The sequence below is a fragment of the Pagrus pagrus genome (assembly GCF_965226575.1).
Source record: "Pagrus pagrus genome assembly, chromosome: 6".
NCBI classification, from domain to species: domain Eukaryota; kingdom Metazoa; phylum Chordata; class Actinopteri; order Spariformes; family Sparidae; genus Pagrus; species Pagrus pagrus.
In genome coordinates, this window is record NC_140190.1 from 3,947,643 (window position 1) to 3,967,234 (window position 19,592).

At 40.6% G+C, this 19,592-nt stretch overlaps 1 protein-coding gene across 1 annotated transcript in view; it reads left to right on the forward strand.

Moving 5' to 3' along the window:
• LOC311259031 (uncharacterized protein) overlaps nucleotides 1–19,592 on the forward strand; it is an 81,083-nt gene that overhangs the window by 16,549 nt on the left and 44,942 nt on the right. The window contains exons 6-8 of the mRNA XM_084355825.1: nucleotides 3,116–3,254; nucleotides 7,636–7,701; nucleotides 13,871–13,994. Coding sequence (XP_084211951.1) covers nucleotides 3,116–3,254; nucleotides 7,636–7,701; nucleotides 13,871–13,994 — 329 coding nt within the window. The remainder of the gene's footprint in view (nucleotides 1–3,115; nucleotides 3,255–7,635; nucleotides 7,702–13,870; nucleotides 13,995–19,592) is intronic.

Genomic DNA, 19,592 nt, shown 5'->3' on the forward strand with positions numbered 1-19,592 from the left:
CAGCAGTAATAAAAGCTTTGGTGTAGAGTACTGTCACCTTTTATACAAACTCAAGCGCTGACGGCACAGATGGTGATGGTGGCGTGTTTGTGTGTCTCTTATATAACGGACTTGTGCATTGCCATTAATTTAACATGCTTGTTTGCTATTAATTTAATATGCTTGTTGTGACTATCATGTTTAATATTGTACACTCTGCCAGGACCACTTACATCAAAGTTATTACACCATAAACGGTCAGTGCAATTATGATTGGCTGTACGGCCATGTTGTGGAGGCTCCCCACCTGTTCATGCAGCATGCACGGGGGCTCAAACCAAGAAGAGCAGCAACAGATGCCCTTTTTTTACTTGAAGAAGAGAAGCTGCCGCCACGGCTGGAACATTGTTCAAGTTCAAATAAGTCTAAAGTTAAAGAGCGCTTGTTCTCAAAAAGAACAATGCATAACACAATTAATAGTTAAGGCAGAATATGATAATAATGAATGGAGCGGTGGAGCTGAGGTTGGCAACAAGGAGCTGTGATGTAACCATGGTAGCAGCCTGTGATAGAAAATTTAACCACACCTATTCTTTTATTTATTATTCTTTTTAGAATTTTCCCACTTTTCTCATCATTTTTTTCTCTTGATCTGTGTCTTCTTTAAAACATTGAAACAGAGCATTCATTATCCATGTTCCTCCCTGACTGAGGGGTTAAATGAGGTGAGGTGTGGGGGGATCCCTGTGGGGGCCATGATGAACCCGAGTGCTTACAGGAACAATTAAGGACTATTTTTTTGCTCATAAAATACTGGATATTTTCACCTCGTCAGACCTCTAAAAACAATTCAAATGAAACTAGAACGGCACTAAGTAGAGCACGACCTCCTTGTCGGGTGTTGTATTGTAATGTTGACTGCTGAGGGGAAATTTACTTTACGTCATTAATGTAAAAAATGAGAGGACAGGGGAAAAAAACAAGTGGGTGCAAGGCAAAAAAAAAAAAAAAAAGTTGGTGGTGAACATGCCCTTAAACAACCTGCCTTGCTGATGAAAATTTATCAAAATGACTTGGGCAAAAATGTTTACATATAAGGTAATATTTCAAAGAGGTCATATTATGCACATTTTCAGGTTCATACTTTTATTTGGGGGTCTTAGTAGAATAGGTTTACATACTTTAAAGGTCCCATATTATGCTGTTTTTCATCAATGTCACACAGCTGTCAGAGGTCCAACAACGCTGTATTGGAAATGTATTGCCCTGAAGCTCAGCTGTGTGAAAGTGGCTCTACTGAGAGCAGCTGTTTCTGTGCCTGCACCTTTAATGCTAATGAGCTCCGTCCTGCTACACGCGCCTCTCAGGGAGAGGATGCTGCTCACGCTAGCGGTAGCATGCGCTAATGTTTACGGTGGATGTATCACTATGGCTCGCGGAGATGCTGTCGTTCAACCACACCAGTTTGACCCAGAATCGGACCCAGAAAGAGAGGCCCCTGAAGAAATAGAGACTGTGTGGCTGCAGCAGGACTTCTCAATACAACCACCGGCTCCCATCCCCCACTGACCTGCAACAGGTAACAGCTAAAAGCAGCTAGCGAAAGCTGTGTTTGTCTCCAACACAGTCTCCAAACTCTTGGACACTGTTCGCATAGTCTCTGTCTCCAGTCTGCACATGTCTCCAGACTTTTTACTGTGACAACCGAGCTCCCTCGTAATATTATTAACATTAAACTCGCTTCAAACGCCGTTGCATAGCGGACCGAAGCGGAGCTAACTAGTTAGCTGATTTCAAGCTGACTTCACCAAACTCGTAGGCAACTGTAAATACTATCAACACGCTGCGACACTTACCTGTGGCTCGGGTGCAGCTGCTGGTCCCGTATGGTTGGGACTGATCCTTTTACGAGGGTCAGTGTCGAGGCAAAGCCAGCTTTGTACTGACCCTGTTACTGAAGCAGTCCGATGTGAAGTGGTCAGCACACACAAACAGACTTACAGGAACCGGAGCCGGCACGTTGTCGTTAAAATGAAGCGCAACCACTGTCTCTTCTGTTCTTCTGTAGCTGGGACAGAATAAATGCACTTATGTTGATTTTTACAACCAACAACAGAGCAATTTGCGTGTCTAGCTCTGAGCGACGACATTGCGAAACACTGCTATCTTACCGCTGGACACACCGACCTTCACCTCGGCCTATGAAAATCACTCCTCTCGTTACGTAACGACAGGAGCTGAATCTGAACAGCCTGTAGGAGCCACGTGTTACCAGTGGGTGGGCTGCAGAGAGATGCAGGACTGGTTTGCTTTCCTCATTCTGGGAGTTGGTAGGCTCAGGGAGGACCAGTTTATGTATGTAGAGACCAGAGAAAACGTGTTTTTCATAATATGGGACCTTTAATTTTCAAAAAACACATTATTTTTCTCATATGGTGCATTACTGCAGCATCGCTTTTCACACCGTGTGAAGTAGGGTGGGCCATGCAGAGCAAGGTAGTGTGATCTAAAATAACGCCGCAACAGCAGTAGCAACTGTATGTCTGCTGACTGACTGGAGTGTATATATTTTATAATAGATGTGTAAAAATATATATTAATATAACGGCTGTTACATAGTAACACACATAAGTCACAGAAGTAAAGGCTCGACTCCAAACCAGGTGTTTCAGGCAGTGCAGGAGTGTTTTCTGTGGGCGAGAGGAACTCCCTTTGGCTTGGACTTTGGTCTTTTTCACTTTGCAGACCTTTTACATGCACAAAAATTCTTCATAACACAATCAAGGAAAGGCAAAAACCTTTCTCTTTAAAATCTTTAAAGCTTTTTTCTCGACTTCCTTCCTCAATTTTCTCTGAAGATATAGCGACAGGAAACCAAATGATAAGCACCCTCACCTTGAGTAAACTGGTCGATTACTCTGGGTTTGGTTATTGTTGGAAACATTTGGGATAATGTAAATACAGAACTCTAACACACAACACAACTAGTTGTTTTTAATGAAGAGATCTTACATAAAACATCTTTAAGGTTTTGGAAGCAACACTCTAAGCTTATGGTTATGTGAATTGTCTCTCTTGAATTTGCAGTATTACGTGGTTCACTTAACTTATACATTTGTCTGTCTGTGTCTTTCAGATACAGGTTTACTTCAGCCTGATGCAGTATCTTTGCACAACCAAGCAGAGAACCTGCAGCCCAACCTTCATCTGCTTGGCCACCTCTTCCTCTCCCGGCCAATGAGTCATGCCTTCAACTGCATCCTCCTCTTCCAGTTGTAAGTTACCGTAGCGATGATGAAGTCCATAATTTTGCATTTTACCATCGGAACATTTACCGGTTATACAATAAATAACAATGCGTGTAGGAGAGAGTATGTAGGTGGATGCGTTTTTCTCATCACTTCAGTCCATTTGTGCTGTATGTTAAGTTCAACCTCTATCATTATGCTGTGAGCTGTTTCACCAAAGAAGCGGCTCCCATTTCAGATGTGCAGTTTTTTGGCTTTATGAGCAGAACTGATTGCAATTTTCTCCCAACAATGCGTTCAAACCTTTTCACCCATCATTTTCAGTTTATCACCACCTCACCACCAGGTTGTTTAAATGTTTAAATTGAGGGATTTAGTAAAATCCACACAACAGTATCAGAATTGTATCCAAGAATCGCTTTTATATTAACCAGTTTTAGCTGTTAACTCCTTAGCAAGGAGGCTCAGGTGTCTTAATAAAAAATGTATAAATATGGACCCGGCACGTACAAAGGGAATACAAAATAGCCTGCAGCTGCACTTCCAGACTGTTATCGCTGTGCACATGAAGACAAACAGCTGACTGGTTTGAAGGTAACAGCGTCAGAGATGTTTCAGAGATTCTTTATTGATGAGAAGAGGGTTCACTCGAAGGGGAAAACTTAAAGTGATAAGATTGCCAAAGATCCCTGATTAATATACTTGAGAAGATAGTTTACTCTGCACACGTTTGAGACGACAAACTTTGGAACAAACTTATCAAACATTCTATCTTTTGTTGTTTGTCTGTTCTTGTTTATTGTTGAATCAGTGAAGCATGATTTATTTTGGAAGCGTATGATCAGTCAAGCGTATTTTTTTGTTGAACTCTGGAATCTTTATTTTTGGCGGATATTATTTGAACTTGTTGAAACCTAACCTGCAAGTAGCACCAGGATAAAGTCAAGATGATGGTGTAAAATAACCATGTCTTTTTAAAGAAGAATTAGAAAATGTAAATGACAGTTTTCAGGGCATTCAAGTCTAACAGTATATATCATGACGTTGAAATCACAAGTCAAGTGGAATCGTGGATATGGAGAATCGTGACGCCCGTAGGGAATTTTGATGTTTGACAAACTTTATTATCACAGAGGAGAAGTTGTTTGCAGTGTGGGGATAAGATCTACGCCCACAGTAACAATACACAGGACTACACAGCAGTTGTTTCTCGCCACTGTCACCAAGTGCTTGCTCATGGAGAATGATGGCTCTCTGTAAACTAATTAAAGGAGTATGGCCTCAACCTGGTCTAGTGTGAGATAATTTGGTGAATTGGTGCTATATAAATAAAATTGACCTGACTTGACTTGTCCTGCAGTGCTTATTAAGTTTTCAGTTACAAGTACAAATCATCCTCCAGCTATGGCTGCCCTGCGCCCTTTTGTCTGTCCTTCAGCACTTCCCTTCCACTAGTTTTCCAGAGGGACTCATTAATGTACTTAGAAATAATTATAAGGTACCGTTGAAGATACTTTGTCTTAATTCAAAGACTAATTAAATACTAAATCCTGACTGACTAACATTTATAGCCTGCTTCCTATATTGGAATATTTTCCCTTAATTCATAATTATGAGGTGAGATCAACACAGTTTGATGTATTTCCTGAAGGCGGTGGAAATATTTCCTCTGGACTCATTTTCAGCAGCATTTGGAGAAACAACAGGCTCATGTATATGTCAGTGTGTTAAGATCAATACAGACTGGTGCTGATATACTGACTCCTGAACTCTATCAAGTTATGTCAATTATAGCCACTACTATAAAATCATCTGCTGTCTGTTCTGCTTGGCCTTTGTTACTGGACATAGTGCAATATCCTAACATGTTTAACAGAACAATGTTGGGGAGAAACCTGCCGAGTCATTTCAGTTTCCAAGTTATAGGCCAACACACAACTGAGCCAGGACAGCAAACTTGTGTTAAAACTGTCCTTGAGCTGCAGACTTAATATCATTGGCTTCTGCTGCACAGTCTTGAGATATTGAGAGTTACAAGCCTGAGCCAAATACTGATAAAATGTGATCTTTGCTGAAGCATCTGCAGGCCACCAACTTTTCTAAGGTGTCCAGCTTGTTTTCAGTTGCTGTTTTCTGTCCTTGATTTAAATCTGACAACTTGGAAATGAAAACTTCTGAATCAAGAAACCACTGTAGCTGGTTGATGTAAAACTCAACATGTAAGAATACACAATGCTGTCACTGCTTAAACAAATATATTTAAACATTCTGTAGATTAAGGAAACCCATCACATGTTCTCTGCTAGAAAAGATGATGTTTGATTTTCCTCATGGAGAACTGCATTGTGTTTCTGTGTCTATCAATGTCTCCAGCGGATCCAAATTAATGGTCCGTCTGTGTCACTCAGTAAAAGTAATGATCTGGAAAAGTCATTGTATTTAGCTGATACTTAATTTTTACTTGAGAGAAACATTGCTGCATCACCCCAAAACATGTCTTCAGATATGTACAAACTGGGAACATTCACTTGTCCGCCATGTTATATACAGAATAGTAGTTTGTTGTATATTTTTTTACAGTGTTACACTAGTGTAGCATAAAGAACGTGGTTGTGTGTCGATGTGTGTGTCCTTACGGGCACAGAGGAGGGGGACAGGGCTCTTAGCATCACTGGCGGAAGGTGTTGTTATCAGTGTGCGAGCAGCTCTGTAACACCTGGCTGATCGATAGTTCCCTCATTGTGTTCAAGGAGGCTTAGTGGTCGATCAATGCCGAGGCTCGACCACACACACACACACACACACACACACACACACACACACACGGCACAAAACATGACCTGCATCTTTTACCCTTGGCGCCCCTTAGTCTTTATGTACTGCCCGAGTACTGCCCAAGTGCAGCTGTTGTACAACACATGATGACACACTGATACTGTACGCCGCACACAGAGACATGCAAATATACGCTGCATGGGCACACAACAGACAATTCAATAAATGCACATAAGTCATAGTGAGCAGCATGCATTTAAAATAAGTTAGAAAGACCAAAACAAGCCGACAAAAAAATATCTATGCATTAATACATATAGGGACTGTGTATATTTATTAGGTGTACCTTCCATAATACATATTTGTTGAGTATGAGACGGAACACTAACATTATTATACATTTTATTCTGCCTCAGTGATCCAGCTTCATACACGCCCACACATGCAGCAGCCCAGTCTCATGCCAAAGTGTATAATAGACCCGCTGATCCACGACAGCAGGGCTGCCCAAAGTGCGGCCCATTGGCCCGCGATAAGGTTCAATTTGACCGATTACAAATTTCTAGAGGAACTAAGGAGTAGGTTTTGGGAAATATTTATAAAAATCATCTTTTTTTTGTTGTTGTTGTTGTTGTTGTCTCTCCCAGCAAATGAGTAAACTGCACACCTTCACACATCAGTAGGTGTTGCAGAGATAATGAGGTGTGAGAGGACAAATACACTCACATGCTGCCATAGATGGCTAAATCTTTTTGTGTGTTGACATGTTTACAGCTCATTTTTTTGGGTCAAGTCCATATTTATAGAAGAGTTGGAGAGGGAGTCGGAGTTTCTGTCCAAGTTAGCAGAAATTCAGCCTTGAATCTCTGATGATCTTATTTACATTTAAACATCTGTAGTAAATATCTCGAGTTTGACTATCATGTTCTCGCTCCTTTTCTTCGCAGCTTTGGTAAGTTATTCTGGTTGAGAAATACTGCTCAGACTGCTGCAGATGAAACATGCCGAAATGTTTTTTTGGCATTTCCGTTTCTAAGATTTGAAAGAGAGGAGATTTGAAAATGTGGGTGTGAAGAAACACTTAGCTGTCTGGAGAAACTGCTAATGGATTTGCACTCGCAACAACCAACTGTTGAGGGATTACAGAGGCTTAAAGTTATAAGGAACAGATGTTGAGCTACAAAAAACAGTCTTGTCATTCACTTTGGATTGAAACCTACAGTAAAAAAAAGTCTCATGTTCAGCAACATCCAGCTAAATGAAGGCACACCATTTTGCAAACAGATTTCTGGCTTGATGTGAATGTGCGATGCTCAAAGTACATCGGGAATGTACAACGAAAACATTTGCTTTAAGTAGCCCCTGGAGGAGACTTTTGTTTTGATGCAGATTATAGAATGGAGAAGTTGTGGAAGATCAAGGCACTGCGCTGCAAACAAGAAATGATTTTAAGATGAAATCTCTTAGCTGCTGTTAGCCTCAGGCGCTACGATTGAGACAACATTTTAATGTTTAATACAACAGGAGAGCGCTAACTCTGACAGGATGATGACCAATCACTGCCTAACGACCTCTCTTCCTCTCCCTTTTCTTTGCCTGTCTCTCTTCTCCTTTTCTCCCATCCTTTCTCCAGTGTTTCTATTGGAATAAGTTATGTCTTGGCCGGCAGTGAGGCCTACGCTGCTCTTCTTAACATCAGGTAAGTTTTCCACATACACAAGAAATCTATAGAGAAAGACAAAACTGTCCAAAATGGAGATATATTACTATCTTCTATTAAATACTGTATATTCTTATCATCTTGATGATTTTGCTGTAAGGTTACATGGGTTGGAGTACAGTGGCACTTCACTACTTGTTTACTGGAATCAAGCATCTGAGGACAGAGGATGTTGCTCACTGCAGAGATTTAAAAGCCCACTGAGGCAATGTTATTGTGATTTTCGGCTTTATAAATAAAACTGACTTGACTATACTTGACTCCTAAGGACATGGATGGACGATATGTTGATCTATAAAGCATTTAAAATGATTTTGGTTTGTTCTTGGGATGTATAGAGGCTAGAAGTACTGAAGGAAAAGTTCAAGAAATTCCAGAATCGCAACAAAACTGAGTTGGAGTCGAGTAACGAGTGCAACTTGTAGAACACATGCTGTGTGGTGAGGGGAGCAGGGGCCTTAGATTGACTCCTGTGTAATATATGAGTCACTTTTATCTCGAGTTTAGTTTTCCTCCTACATATAAATCACTAAAATTTATTTTCAGGGTTATCAGCTCTTACGGGTGACTCAGAGTGAGTCATTCAAACGGTTAACATGCAGTGAAACAAAGGATGAACAAAACGCTTCACTGAGCAGCGAGAAACATCACTAATGATTTCAATAATGTGCCAAGAAAAATCAACACATCATTGCAGGTTTTCAGAAAGTCACATCAGAGGTGGAGAGAGTGATTATTAACGAAAAGCTTTTATCTGCCTCCCGTATCAGTCCGACCCGTCATCAGCTCCACTTTCATTTCTCCAAAAGCTAAAAGTTGAAAGTGAATTGTCAGTTCAGGGAAGTGCTGCTTAAGGCTACACGAGCTCACAGAAACATCTTTTTCATTGGAATTTAATTTTTAAAAAAACTGATGCAACCCTGAGAGATGATCGCTGCCCACCAGACTGAGAGGCTCTGAAAACATTGCATGGACTTACAGCATTCATTTTTTTAATTAAAGCAAACACACACACACACAGCAGGCAGAAGTATTCCATTATCAGATGGTGAGGATTTATTCATGTATTTTTAATTTGTGCATTAGATGACTAACCCAAGTCTGAAATTTTAAATCTCCACTAATGAATACTAAGTGAATAATTAGCTGCAAGCCTTCTCATCTGTCACTCACATCACTTAGCACTGTGGCTGCTACTTCCAAGAGGGTAAACTGGCCTAATTGGCCAACATGAGTCAGTATTTTTCGAAATGCACGAATGTACTTCCAAATGAATCTGGTGTTTGTGTTTTTCAGGGTAGCTCCAGCTGCATGCTTCTCATCACTTCTGCACAACATTTTGTGTTCAAATAACTAAATGTTGTCACGCTCTAAAGCAGGATGATTTTTTTTTTACTGAAAACACACATCCAGCAGTTTTTATCTCTGAAATGTAGATTTCAATTTCATGACTAACGTAGTCCGAATAGACTGACATCGTCTTTGAAACTGACACAACAATCTCACCATAAGTGGTTGTTCTGGAGCTTAAAGTTGTTTCATATAATCCTCCTCAGCAGAGAAGTTCGCCCAGTTGACATGGAAAAATATACATTTAAAAAAGTTTTAAAGTGGGTCACTCGACAGAAGTCAGAGGCTGTTTATCTTCCACAAGGTACTGTGCCATTAGTTTGTTAAAGGTCCAGGGTGTAGGATTACGGGGAATCTGTTGGCAGAAATGTAATATAGTAGCCAGTTACAGACAAACCTAACACTGGCTCCAGTCGACCTTTGAATTTCTTCGCATTTTTAGAGGCCGCTGTAGGTGGAGGTGAGACGAGGGCTTTTCAGTTGATTTCAATTTGCAGCCTTAACACTAGATACACACTGGACCTTAAAGGATAAGTTCAACCAAAAACACAAACTCAGTCGTTATCTTCTCACCCTCGTGCCGATCAGGTGGTTTCGTAGTCTACAAGACATTTCGAGAGCGTTGCAGCAACTTATAAAGAAAACAACTGATAAAAACCCTTCATAAAAATGGCTCCATACAGCTTGTCTGGTGTGAAATTAATTAAAAAAGACACTGTTTACACCCTTGTGTGCCCGCACAGTTGAGCTAGTGCCCCCACTTCAGACTGTGGGAATTAATTAATAGTTTTGGATTCAGAAATCAGTGTGTGGGTTAGGACATATCAGTATGTGAGAGGAGCGGGGATCCTCTTCACCTCAGGTTTAGGGAGTCGTCAGGGTTAGAACAGGTCAGGAAGTCACACGAGGGGATATTCTCTTTGCTTAAGGTATCAACAGAAAGTTAGATAGGCTGAGAGTTATTGTCCAGTAAAACATCAGAGGATCATTGCTTTGGGGACGGCATGATTAACAACTGTCGTAAAGTAAGTAAACACTGCTCTGTTGTATATAAGTCAAGACAATCTGGAAGACTGCAGAGAACACTGTGGGTGCTCTCTCCATGCCGCATATATTAAAGAGATCCGATTCATCCCACCGGGTCTGAAATTCTTCGGAGAATAAGCCACTCTCAAACTTCAAAAAGGAGAATTTCCCTTACAGTGTGCACTCAGGCTTTAGGCTCAGCAGCTACTGTGAAGGTTTGGGCTTTTAAACAGTGTGTAAATAACATCTTTTCAAATCAGTTTTGGATCTTGGGGCCTACAGAGACTAGGATTACACCGGCTGAGCTGTATGGAGCCATTCATGGGGTTTTTTGGGGGGTTTTTTTACTTTTTAAAACAGTCCCAGCTACTCCAGTTGTTTAGGAGAATGCTCCAATGTTGTTTTGCTGTAAAGCTCCAGAAATTTTTTCTGGACTATGACACTTCACCCAAATTCCCATTGACATTAGGGTGAGTAGATGATGATGAGTGGATATTCATTTTTGGGTGAACTTATCCTTTAAAGTTGGCCCTGGGTCACAGGAGTCAGAGGTGAACGATTAAAATCCAGCGCCGGCTGCTTGGTTTGAGTAGCTTGAATGAATTCAGATATGACCAGTCACGTGTACTGTACCAAAAAATATTCTGATTTATAAAACCTGGCGTTTGCCCAACAATGCGCAATTTCCTTTTATAAATCCCAAATCAAACTGGAAATGTGCGCACATGGATCCACCTCATAAACCGCCCTCTCCACACCCACATTCAACCATAAATAGTTGATGCAAAGTGTCTCATGAATGTTAATGCCTGGAAATGAGCCGCTGATCGATGGTTCAGTACAGTGAATCATGGTGGGGTTTATGGAATAGTTTTACTTCACTACATGTGCAAGTACTGTAGAAATCACACCACTGGTTAGAAGGTTTATGATAACGTGGATCTATAAATGACATTTGATATAAGGTGAAATCAATAGTGAGATGTTTTATTATGTACAGAATAATGCCTCTCACGTTTAATTTCTACAATCTGCTTCAATTCAGCACCTCACTGTCAGAAGTTGCTTACAGGTGCGCACATTCTCCCGTCAAGTTTGTTTTTATAGATCACAACTTTTGCGCTGGAAGTGGCGTACGCCTCTTTCAGGCCAAATTTTATGCATATGCAAGCTTCATAAATGAGACCACAGGTCTTTAGCAACTAGCTTCGTGCAGGCATTTCAGAGTGAAACAGGTTCCGACGTCCTTCCAATGCCAGAGCTTCTTGGACTTTTTGTCCATTATTCATCCCATCGAGTTCATCCAGCCTCATTTCCTTGGTAGTCTCTCTTTGAGCCCCACTCAAGGTTTCTGAAGTGAGGCTTTCTCCTCTTTCATCCCTCTCTGTGCTGCCACGATCTTATTGTTTTTATCCATTTGAAATTGAGGCTTACCTGCTTGAATCAGCTTGTAAACAGTGTCAAACCATTAAACGCGAGACTCAAAATTAAACTCCTCCTCAAAAGACATGATGTCATTGCTGCTAGGCTCTTCTTGCACTCGGCTCGTCGATCATTCCCTCAAATTTAGGGTAGAATAGGTACTTAGTGCGAACTTCATCCAGCCGGGTTTTCAAATAGTGGTTGGTATGTCATTTCTGTTGTAATGAGTAATTGATTTCATTGTTCAAGTAACTTTCCCAACACTGCTGACATTTCCCTTTTGAAAAGACAGTCCTTTCTAAGATTTGGATGAGAAATTGTCTATACCAGAAAAATGACTGTATTGTTTAGGGATACATGATACAGATTTTTCCAGCTAACACCGATAACTAATAATTACCTGCTTTTCACGGCTGATACTGGTGAGATAACAGTTAAATTTCATATGTTATATATATTATATACATTTATATATAGCAGTAGTATTCATTTCCCAATATCGTGCTGATATTTACTGGGCGTCCCTAGTATTGGTCATTTGTTCATATGCTGTGTTGAGGTTCTTCCTGACAGCTGACTTCATTTGGTTGTATGGATTACAGCTGTCATGACTCAAACCTTCTCTGCCGTACTTTTATAATGAAGATGATCCCCATTTAAGTTATTTTTTAACACTCGGGTGTTAAGGTTGATAGAATCAGTGTTAAGTTGAGCTGCAGGCCGCGCCCGTCTCGAGACATGTAACTAAAAAAGGAATATAGAAGCAAGACAACAATATGAAGTTGATGAGTTAAATAAATAAAATGGAACAAAAACAATAAATATGTAAAGGCAGCGTCAGATAATGTCAATATACTGTGTACATATAGAACAAAAGCTCAAATGCCACTGTGTGAACTGTAGTTGTTCATACTGAGTAGTGCATTATCATACTGGTGTCGCTGACTAACTCCCACAGCACTCTCAAGTCACTGAAGCAAGAATCAATGCGGCGCCGTTAGCTGTCTCTTCAAGTGATTGTTGTCTCCTCCCCCCACCTCACACCTCTCTTTCCCTCTCCCAGGCCTATAATTACCTTTATCAGTTAACAGCACTAATTTATTTTGTCATGCCCCAGTAAATACTTAACCCAAATAATATTATTCAAACTGTGCAGGTCGGTTGGACCGCTTCCTTGGCACGCCTGGGTGCTTCATTATCGGCCTGCTCAGCGCCAGGGGAGATGCTGCGATGCGTTGTGGGAGTGTGAAGGCAGGGTTACTGGAGTGAAAAAACCTTGGGCAGCCTCCTTTGGATAAACCACCTTATTCCTCCTCCCCGGGGGCAGCAATCGATAGGTTACTGCAGGTCTCTGCGCAGAAACTCTCCTCTCAGACCCACTGCAACACGAGAGTGGGTGTCTTGGAAATAAACCCCCGAGAGCTCTATAAGATTTAAAGCATCACTGAGATTCAGTTTCGACCCAGGGATCAGATTATTGGCTCTTGATATTCCTTCAACAGAGTTTTAGGTGTTGAAAGTGGCCTTTTTTTTTCTCTCTAGCTTAAAATATTACAGAATTAAACAAAAACAAAGAAGTATCCGTTAAATCTCATGTGTTTAATTAAAATGAAAGTTCACCCGTGTTTCTTCAGTTGATGAACTTAAATCTGATAATCTTGCAGTTGGTATAATGAGCCAACAAATGACCGTAACTTTGAATGTTTTTATTTGTTGTTCTCAACATTTCTATTTATACCGAAATACCCATTTGTAATTATTATTACTCTTTTATTTAGTGTGTCTTAACTACAAATTAGGAAACTGTTCTTTGTAGAAGTTGATAATGTAACTATAAAGCAAGAAATATCTGTCTTGAGAACCCATCTACTCTGTAGGTTTGTTACTGGGGACCCACTGAGGAAGTGCAGTGTGAAATTTGGGGCTGTTTGGCCTCGTGACATGGTCAGTGTTAATACGTTTTGAATAAACAGCGAACAGCAGCGGGGAGGGCGTGGCTTCAGCGCTCTGCAGACTGAAGCCATCATGGTTACAAAGTACGAGCCTTTATTTTCCACACATATTGGATATGAATTCTGAATGCCTGCCGGTTTATGTTTGCCAGTCAGGTAATGTTTGTCGTCTGTTGATGGAGAGTGTGTAGGTGACAGGGATGTTCAAGAAGCAAACAAAATCGTTTTTGAAGGTTCAGTTCTGCGACGGCGCCACATTTGTTGAAGGCTGTAGGTGTTGTTGGTGTGTTATGACAGAGCAGGCGCCCAGACACAGTTCAGTTGTTCTGTTTTATTAAATGTGAATGAGAATAAAATCATTTAAATGTGTGACTTCTTTTTTTTTGCCTTCTCCACAGCCACATCTACGTCATCCCAGTCTTCACCTGGATTCTAACTCTTGCCATCTTACTAGCCCACACTGTCATCCAGCCAGTCACGTCGCTGCTTACCCTGCTGAAAGGAATCCTGCTCATTGTCACGGTAACCATTATTATCTCTTCGGGTTATTAATTAGCCTTTTGCGTTTTCCTTGGAAATTATTTTTGATTACAAATAATGAAACAAATTGTTTTCAGTTGGGAAGAACGGTGGCTGATCATTGTAGTAAGAACATGAGTAAAGGGACCAATGTTACCTTGTGACTTAATTGCAAGTGTTCGTTCCGACGCGACATTGTATGCTGTCTGTCAAAAATAAATCTGTTAAATATGCAGTCTATTACATCATGCAAACAAACAGCTTTGAGACTTAACCAGTCAAGTAAAAGATGGGTGAGTTTGTTCAGAAGGCCTATTATCCTACAACAGAAAACATGTTTTTTATTGTGATATTTAGATTTCCTGATGGGATGGTGTGTTTTTTCTTAACCGAAACACTTTCCACTCACTCTGTTTTGGCTCTTTGTAGTAAAAGGAGACAGTATTGTAGAGATAACTCCTCATCAAGAGGAATGAAAATGGAACCAGGGTGTCCGGCTGAAAATGGCGCGCCACATCTGCGTTGCGGGTGGCTACTTAGGACACTTTAATGAGAAACAATCATATTAAGCCAATGACATCGCTAACGCTTGCTTGCATCGCATGCAGTAAGGAATAACACCTTAAAAGTTGAGTGTCATGTTTCACTTCTATGAATCTGAATAAACTGAGCACTGATGACTTGGGCTTGATGGTGTTAGACATAGTCTATTTATCGATTCAGCTTAAATGTATACCTCGGTCAGAGTGTCTCTCTGTGGTATGAGTTTCCTGGTGGTGTCAGGCTGGAGCAGAGAAAGTAGATGAGGTTTATATCGGGCATCATGACAGGATCAGGGAAACACAACAGATGCCTCGACAAAGACTGGGGGAGTGAGGCAGAGAAACACGGGTGAGGGGAAGTGTGAAGTATGTTGAGCTGAATGCAGTTGTTTTTGTGCCCAGTTTGTCAAAAGTGTTTAAATCTTATGCTCAACTAGTCATGTGAGTCAGAGCAGACAGAGAATTATCTCCAGCCTTTCATAATTAAAGAGGAATACATCAGGGAGCTGTTCACTTTTTTAATTAGTAACAAACTATTATGACAACTATTACAAAGATTTTTTTGATGATGTATTGATTTACATCTCTGTTGTATACATTTCAGTGTCTTGTTTGGAGATTTGTTCAAAGATAAATGGGATGTGTACAGATGTTATTTATGGATCTAAAACTCATCCAATACACCGACTGATGAGGGAATAAAATATTAATGTATTATCATCCTCTCTCCTTGTTATGCTACAGCATTACAAACCAAAAAACAAAACAATTAAACTAAAATAAAGCACTGGTAGGGGACTATTTTTTCTATCCACAAACAAACTGCTATGACACATCTTATGATAACATCAGAATCAGGAGGCCATGCTCCGCAAGATTTCAGATTATATTATCAGAGAAGAGACTAAATTTATTGGCCCAAAACCAGTAAATACATCCGTAAAAGCTTAATTGTGACATTTCATGACTGATATTCAAAACACGAATGTCCAAACATTCCATCTTGAAGTAAAATAAGTAAAACAGGAGATGGTAACGGTACAAACCAGTGTTTTTCAATTCTGGTCCTGCGGGCAACCTGCCCTGCATGTTTTAGATGTTTCCCTGCTCCAGCACACCTGATTTTAAATGATCAGCTCATCATCAAGCTCTGCTGAAGCCTGATAACGACCCGTTCATTTGAATCAGGTGTGTTGGGGCAGGGAAACAGCTAAAACATGCAGGGCAGGGGGCATACAGACGCTGGTATAAACCAGCACAGAGCTTTATTGAAGTGGCATAGAATATATACAGAGAAATATATTTTTTAGGGGAAGTAAGAGGGGAAAAAACGTAGCATTGCTCATGTGGTGAGATAAAAATGATGTAAAAACAGGAGGGGAGCAAGAGAGATTAGTGAAAAACAGACTATTCTTGTAGTTTCAGACTTTTGAGGAAAGTAATAAAACTCTCAGTATCACAGTTTTTCTTTTGTTTGTTCTCTGTAAAGAATCTATACAATTTTGACCTGTCCAACACTTTGTTCGTGCACTTTTGCTCCTCTTTGATGCTGTTCCAGTGTCCGTCTGCAAAGATGAAAACATCATTCAGACAACCAATCATGTCTTGCATAAAGCGGCAATGTCAGGCTGTTTTTAAAGGCAGACCGGACGGTCACACTGAGCCAGACAGCTGCCTGCTACACAACTCAAAGGCCACTGACTCTAACCTCAACAAAAACAACCCACATTGAGCTTGCTGCTAACGTCTCCATCTTATATAACATAGGACTCAGAAATAGAAACACAGGTCTTGTCCTTAGCTTGTTGAATGAAACGCCAAACAAATAAGGAAAAGTAAACTTGTTGCATGTTTAATATTCAGGGTAGTTAGACCCAGTGTCTTTTCTCACGTGTGTGTGGGGTATTCAGAGGAGTGTCTAGTCGCCTTGTTGCTCAGAGAGCAACTTGAACAGCTGGTCCACCTTTAAGGTCCGTCCACCTTGAACATTATCTTTGCTGATTTTCAACCAGCTTTGTATCACTACACTGCTGGTAGTATATGCACCCGAACAACAGGAAACTGCTCCATTTTGCCTGAAAAATGTTTTCAGACTGTTTTTTTTTTCAGTGTTTTTGTTGGTTTTGTTTTTTTATGTAACATGACATTATTTGTTAAAGGACTGGGCAATATAAAGATATTGTATCGTGATATTGAGACTATATATTGTCTTCGATTTTGGATATCGTTACATCGTGATGTAGCATAAATGTTGTTTCCTGGTTTTAAAGGCTGCATTACAGTAAAGTGATGTAATTTTCTGAACTTACCAGACTGTTGTACTTTTTCTAATACTTGTCTTTACCCACTTAGTCATTATATCTACATTATTGATTACTCCTTATCAAAAATGTCATTGTGTTAATATTTTGTAAAAGAACCAATTGTCACCAATGTTGAGAGGGTATTCCCCAATTTCTGTCAATTTATAAGCCAACAAGCAAGACACAGGAACCTGGTTTGGGTCTTGAGTTGTAGCATTAATGAAGTGTTTTTGAGGAGATTTAAAAATAGTATATCGAGATAGAGCCTAAAAATATTGAGATATAATTTTCAGGCCGTACCACCCAGTCCTATTTTGTAACCATCTGTTAAGCTCTACTGTTTCCTGGTTCAAATCGGACTCCTAGCCAAAAACCAAGCACTGCCCATCAGCAGGAGTGTTACTGGTCCACTGCAGCACAGTGCATTCTGGTTGTTGTAGGTTTCCTACCTTTTGAGCAATATGGAATATCATAGCCCTTTTTCTGTTTTCTCTGGTCATGTAGCACCAATTTAAGAAATATCTGTCTTTCTACTGCATAGTCAGTTGTGGCGGGGCTGTGGCTCAGGAGGTAGAGCGGGTCATCCAGTAATCGGAAGGCCGCTGGTTCGATCTCCCAGCTCCCCCGGCTGCATGTCAAAGTATCCTTGACCAAATTGCTCCTGATGAACAGGTTGGCAGCTTGCATGGCAGCCTCTGCCATCAGTGTTTGAATGGGTGAATGTGAAAAGTGTTGTAAAGTGCTTTGCGGGGTCAGTAGACTGGAAAGGCGCTATAGAAATGTCCATTTACCCAGTTTGATGTGAGGTTGAACTAACCCCTTTCAATTTATAAGCCAACAAGCAAGACACAGGAACCTGGTTTGGGTCTTGAGTTGTAGCATTTATAAACATCCAAACAGCCTAAACGGTGCACACACTGCACTGCTTCATTCTAATAAACTACTCACCGTCACTCTCTTTAATTCTCTCTCTCGACGGCACACTTGCTAACATAATTTATCCCTTTAAGAAAATTGGTACTCGTAAGCCCATGAAAGTTTGAAAACATCTTAAAAACTTTATAAAATTCTCTGATGCTTAGGCCCAGCGGGGAATCAATTTAGGCCCAGCAGGCTGTCGGCTTTGCAATACACAAGCGGAAACACTGATACATCATGCTGTATTGAAGAAGACTTGAAAGTAGTGATTGAGACCAAAATCTGATTAGGAGACTGTTTACTGAGGTAATAAATCGAGTGAGAAGTAGGGTCTATTTCTCATTTGATTACAAGCAATCAGACACCAATTGTGAAACCAGTGGAGTCGCCCCCCTGCTGGCCATTAGAAAGAATGCAGGTTTAAGGCATTATCTTCACTTCTCAGACCAGGAAGCTTCGTACATATTTTATACAGTAAATGACGACATCATGTCATGAATTGAGGTTTAGAGAAGCTGCACAAAGTTACACTGAGGAAGATCTAGAGGCAATTTACTTTTCCTAGCGGGGAGTGAGAAACAAATGATTTAAATTTGAAAACGTGGCCTCTGGTGACAATATTAAAATACCTAAATGTGAGTTATGTCACTGCTTGGTATCTTAGTCTAAGAAGATTAGCAGTACACTTTCCATTGCTTTCCATAAAGAGTTTAAATATTTGAGTAAATTGCAATATATATAGTTAGAAGAAATAAAAAATTATAGTATAGGATGTATTGCAGTGTTTAACCCTAAACTAAATGGAAGTGTTTCAAAAGTCGTTTCTCACCTTCACGCTTCAAACTTTAAAGGCTTTTAAGCTTTGTCTTCATTCACTCCCTTAAATTGTATATCCCTCAGCCATTTTTGATGGATATTGCGTCGCCACAACTGCCATGTTTGCGTGTGAGGTCATGCTGGAAAAATGGATGGAAGTGGCATTGTACACTGGTCACCTCATGCAGAAGCTGTGCTGCTTACTGAGCTCCCGCTGTGGCAGTTTTGGGGCTTTCCAGGTCAGTTCTTGCCAACATCAGGGAGTGTCAGCAGCTCAGTCGGAGGTCTTGGAGGAAGTCTTTAGGCTCGGGCCAGAGTACATTTAACACCATCACATTCCACAAGGTTGCACTGCCTCAAAGCATTGCACAGCTGGCTGCTGTATCTGCTGTGATTGGTGTTGGCCAACACTTCGGTTGACACCCTCTTATTACGTCCCTTTCACACATGCACTGCAACCCTGAACGTATCTAGACATTACCCAGAGGAGCTGTATATGTGAACACACATGTCTGAATCAGTTGGACTGGACACTGAATGACTTTACCCTCCCAGATAAGAGAATAAGAGAATTTACTGCAAACAAGTGTTGATGTGGTTTCTAACATGCGGCTGGTGGATGAGTTGGCAGCCTAATCTGCTATCTTCAGTGTTGTGTAAACGCAGCACTGCGATTTCTGCAGTGTAGTTTTTGCATCATGTCCTGCTTCCAGCTCGTTCTACCCAGGCGACGTCTTCAATGTGATAAAAACACACACTGGAACAATGGAGGATATCCTTTTCCTTCTGTGATAAATGTTGCATGTATGGATTTAGGACTGTTATCTTAATTGGACAATGCGGCCACCTCTCATTATATTTGCCTCTGGGTGCTCACGATTGCAGGTGGGTTGGAATCAGAGACTATATGGGACTAACAGGCCAAGCACTTCCTATAATTATGTGATGCAAGTAATTATTTAAAACATTTTCATGTAAAGGTTGAGTAACCTGCAGGGACTTTTAGGTCAGTTAAGAAAGCA